General features: G+C 42.0%; 1 protein-coding gene across 1 annotated transcript in view; it reads right to left on the reverse strand.

Annotated features, from left to right (window-relative positions):
• The window catches only part of LOC137973982 (uncharacterized), a 3,094-nt gene extending 1,416 nt beyond the window's left edge, over nucleotides 1-1,678 (reverse strand). The window contains exons 1-2 of the mRNA XM_068820895.1: nucleotides 969-1,678; nucleotides 1-277 (exon numbers count right to left, since the gene is read on the reverse strand). The exon at nucleotides 1-277 is cut by the window's left edge and continues 1,416 nt beyond it. Coding sequence (XP_068676996.1) covers nucleotides 1-277; nucleotides 969-1,627 — 936 coding nt within the window. The 5' untranslated portion in view covers nucleotides 1,628-1,678. The remainder of the gene's footprint in view (nucleotides 278-968) is intronic.
• Between the last annotated feature and the right edge of the window lie 822 nt (nucleotides 1,679-2,500).

The following is a 2,500-nucleotide window of genomic DNA, read 5'->3' on the forward strand; positions in this document are numbered from 1 at the left end:
TTTGAGTGACCCAGGATCTGTTGTGGCGAAAGCCATGTTGTAAGGAGTGCAGATGAGGAACCATGTGATTATAGATTCTGGGAAACACACATCTCTCCAGCACTTTGGAAACGACAGAAAGCAGAGCAATACCCTTGTAATTGTTGACAAGGTTTTTGCTGCCAGATTTGTGAACAGGAGTGAGGTTCGCATCCTTCTATTTATCAGGAAACTGTCCAGAGGCCAGTGATTTGTTAAAAAGACATGTCTGATGAGTTTGTGGTTACCGTCCTGATGCCTATAAATTAGCCAGGTATAAGAAATGAGTTCTCTCAACTGTAGTTTACATTGTAAAATCAGGCTATCCTAAAACAAATTATGCTATCATTGTAGAATCACTGATGCCATACTATTTAAACACTAAATGAAGGTAGTTTCACACTTCAAAAAATGGTCCCAATGTCTGGGGGCAGATGTTAACAAGTACTATCCTGTGGAAACGGCTCACTTCCTACTTCCCTACCCGCTCATGAGGCAACCAGAACAAGTTTGAACAATGAGACGGACTAATTGGTGGAATAACGTGTCACATTGCTAGAAGGTGTTTATAATCCATCAAATATCTTCGCTCGCGTGCGATTGCTGTAAACGTCACGTGACCGAATATTTCTCCAGCTAAAACTGGGGACTATCCAAGAATATTCCCAAGTTTTCAAAACTGTGCGCGTTGCGAAAAAGATTTGAGGGATAATAAACACAATAGCCACCATGTGGCGCGAAAATATGCTACGATATTTGTCCTTGGACATTATCTGTTCCTCAAAGCTCACAGTTTTCCGAGAGCGTAGCTCGAGGAAAACTGTTCGCTTCCGAGAGTGGAGCTCGAGGAAAACTGTTCGCTTTGAGGAACAGATAATGTCCAGGGACAAATATCCTAGCATATTTTCGTGCCACATGTACATATGTATAGTGGTACTTTCCTCTCTTACCATAGGGCATTGGGCTTCGTGACACTGTAAACTCGCCCCTGGACTGTTCTAAAACGACGCAAAGCACGGCTGACCGGATCGAATCTGAAAATAGACTGCCTAACTCTGTTTCTTTGAACGAGGAGACCTCGTCCTCTGAGAGCCCCTAACACCATTCGCTCACCAGAATTGAGTGACAGAGAGAGTACATCCCTGACAACAATGTCCAAGGCGTTGTCTGAAATTTGACTGAACTCCTGTTCTCTCGCAGGCCATCCCATTTCTTGACGCCGTCGTCTCAATGTTCGCTCCGAAACACAAAAGAAACTTAAAATTTTTCTCCATGTGAAACCCACGCTTCTGAGACCCCAAATTTGAAATTCTGTAATCTTGTATATCGGCCTTCCTTGTCTTCCATTATGCACTGTTTCGCAAGTGTAACTTTGGGGCAATACAAGACTGCCTCCTTCCAGCAGAAAATCTTGTCGTGACTGAAAGTGAAAGACGTTACTCTCCAAACGACTGATCAACTCTTGTAATTCCCGAGTTAAAGAAAATGTGACGTTGATCTGTTGAGCGAGTACTGATGCACACACTCGCAGTAAACCTATAAAGTCTTCTCCTCTCCGTGCAAAAAATCCACACATATCGATATTATCGGACAAATAGTGGCGTTCCATCTCGCACAGTAACGATGGCACAGTAAAAATGACACTTTCCAGATCAGAAACAGTTTGAGCCGCCATTTTGGAATAGAGCGCACGCAAAGAATGATGGGTTGAGCCAGCAATCGATAAGCCAAACATTCAATCGATAGCAAGTTGTACGAAAATGTCAAAGAAGTTTTACGAAAATTCTCACAAGCTCAAACGGTTTCGACAAGTTGTATGTTGGAAAACAAGTTTTGTATGTTTTAACTAAAGTAGCAGAAACGTTAAGACAAGTATACTATTAGGAAAACATGTGGTACACAATTGGCTAAAAGTTGGATGTATGTAGCAACAAGTTTTACTTGCAGAAAACAAGTTGTAGATGTGGAGCTACAAGTTATCCTTGAAGAGCACAAGTTCTATATAAATCGGCAGAAGTAGTTTTGTCCGCTACGGCGCGTCATATAACCCTGCGATGGACTGGTATCCCATCCCGGGGGGAGTAGAAATACTCCTAGTCGCTTCATGCTACAGAAACCGGAAATAAGCGCGGGCCTGATGGGCCTTCTAGGCTAGTAAGCAGACTTTACCTTTACCTGATCAACAAAGTAGTAAAAAGGACCGGAGCTTATGCCTTATCAGAACGACCACATACAATGGCGGACTCAGGTAAAAAGACAATTTTATTCAGGTAACTTGATGCTAATTTTAACGAGAAAGATATGCTTAGAAAAATTAATAAAATCTTTTGCCGTAAAACAAAGTAACAGAGGTGTGTAAATGAATAAAAATTGTCAATTTGATATCCAGTTAGAAACTATGACATGGCCACATTTTGACTTCACTATTAGGCCAGCCAGTCAGGAGAAGGGAAGTCGCCACAAAGGGACATAAAGCGCATTA

Source organism: Montipora foliosa, chromosome 10 (genome assembly GCF_036669935.1).
Source record: "Montipora foliosa isolate CH-2021 chromosome 10, ASM3666993v2, whole genome shotgun sequence".
Classification (NCBI taxonomy): Eukaryota; Metazoa; Cnidaria; class Anthozoa; order Scleractinia; family Acroporidae; genus Montipora; species Montipora foliosa.